The following is a 1641-nucleotide window of genomic DNA, read 5'->3' as shown; positions in this document are numbered from 1 at the left end:
TTCCTGCTCTGAAAGCTGAGGTTATACTGCACCTGAAAGATCAGGCTTTCTTTTAACAAAGTAGGTGTCACATTAAGATATAACAGCATCTAGATGTAAGGCAAAGATTGTAAGCCAAAGATTTATCACCTGCTTATTTTTTGTTCCCAAGTAAACTCCATTTAATTCACAGCAGCTACGAGTCAAGTTAGCAATATAACACAGAATCAGTCCCAAATCTGTAAGTCAGTACCTCCTAATTGCAAATTTATTACCTGGTAATACAGCATTGGTAATTGTCCATGTAAATTCTTCCTCTTTCATATGCAATAGGAGATGCAGAATGAGTTGTCCAAACATTCTTGAATTTAGTACTTTCCTGAAACACAATAGTTTTAACATGGATGGCTATTTGTAACAAACTTTGCTTCTGAAAATATTTTCTTTGGCTCCTGCAACTTAATAACTTACTTTAACTAAAACTTTACTGCTGAATATACGAGAAAGAATCTTACTTGGTTTTTATAAATAAAATTAACAGACCTTTTATAATAAAATTTTGTATTTTTTAAAGACCAAATTAAAAAAAAATTTAATGAGCTATTATGGACAGCAGCAGTAAGGAATATTTTGTCATTAGCTTACCTGTATTAAAAGTGGCAACTAAACCTGCATAGTGACTTTTGAAATCAAGGACTAAACTCCCCAAAGTATAAATATGCAGAGAATTCTTTTATATGTAATTTATTTTATTTATTGAACACTTAATTCCATTCTGCTGGTGGTGTTTGGTGTGAAAGACAGAAAAATGTATTTACCATTATTTGCAATAAGCACCCGGAACATTAAAGAAATAAACTGCTCACATTAAAGTTTCTTGCATGCATTTGAGATATCAGAAGATCTATACCATTAACAAAGGTTCCAGTCTCAGAAAAAAGAAGTGTAAGTCAGATGTAATTATTTTCATTTCAGTAAACATTGCATGCCTATTGATCTAGTTACATAAGCAGACACTTCATCTGACTTCCAATAAATGTATTTTCAATATAATTGCCAATTCACTTCCACATTCTTTTCTAATATATTTCTATCAACTACTGCATGGAAGCAGAAATTGTTTTGACTAAAATAAAAAGTTCACTTTGTAATTGGTTTCATTCCTATTTTTTCTGTAACATCAGTTTCACTGAGAACTGGGGTTACGTTTACCTGAAAATCTCTGCCAATTATCTTATTATGCGAACTCTTTCCAAATTCAACATGAAGCACTAAGAATTTAAGATTAGTATTAAATATTAAGCCATCTTAGGGAAATAGGTGATAGAAATAAGCTTTTATGAGATTTTATAACACAATTATTAGATACAGAAGGGCCCTCGCAGTTCTTGCCCAGCACAATCCTTTCTACATTTCTAGGTCTGAGCCTTGTGAAATATTTTTAACCATTACTCTCTTCATCAAAACTGCACCTTTTTTCTCCCCAGACCTGTTCTCCAGCGTGACCGGGGCCTCTCGAACACCTGGGATGGGGACAGAAGCTCAGCCCCCGGGCTAAAAGCCGAGCCCGCGGGCTGCAGCAGCGCCGAGCGGCCGCCTATTACCTGACACATGATCCTTCTCAGGAGTCCCAGGTTCTTCCTGTGGGCCACACCGGCATCT

The 1641-nt window shown here is 35.3% G+C and overlaps 1 protein-coding gene across 1 annotated transcript in view; it reads right to left on the bottom strand.

The window, feature by feature from the left end:
* Positions 1-1641, bottom strand: part of DCAF17 (DDB1 and CUL4 associated factor 17) — a 19539-nt gene that overhangs the window by 17289 nt on the left and 609 nt on the right. The window contains exons 2-3 of the mRNA XM_005415853.2: positions 1584-1639; positions 255-358 (exon numbers count right to left, since the gene is read on the bottom strand). Coding sequence (XP_005415910.2) covers positions 255-358; positions 1584-1639 — 160 coding nt within the window. The remainder of the gene's footprint in view (positions 1-254; positions 359-1583; positions 1640-1641) is intronic.

Source organism: Geospiza fortis, unplaced genomic scaffold (assembly GCF_000277835.1).
Source record: "Geospiza fortis unplaced genomic scaffold, GeoFor_1.0 scaffold112, whole genome shotgun sequence".
Lineage (NCBI taxonomy): Eukaryota > Metazoa > Chordata > Aves > Passeriformes > Thraupidae > Geospiza > Geospiza fortis.
The sequence above is the reverse complement of the archived record's forward strand: the minus strand, read 5'-3'. Positions and strand labels throughout refer to the sequence as shown.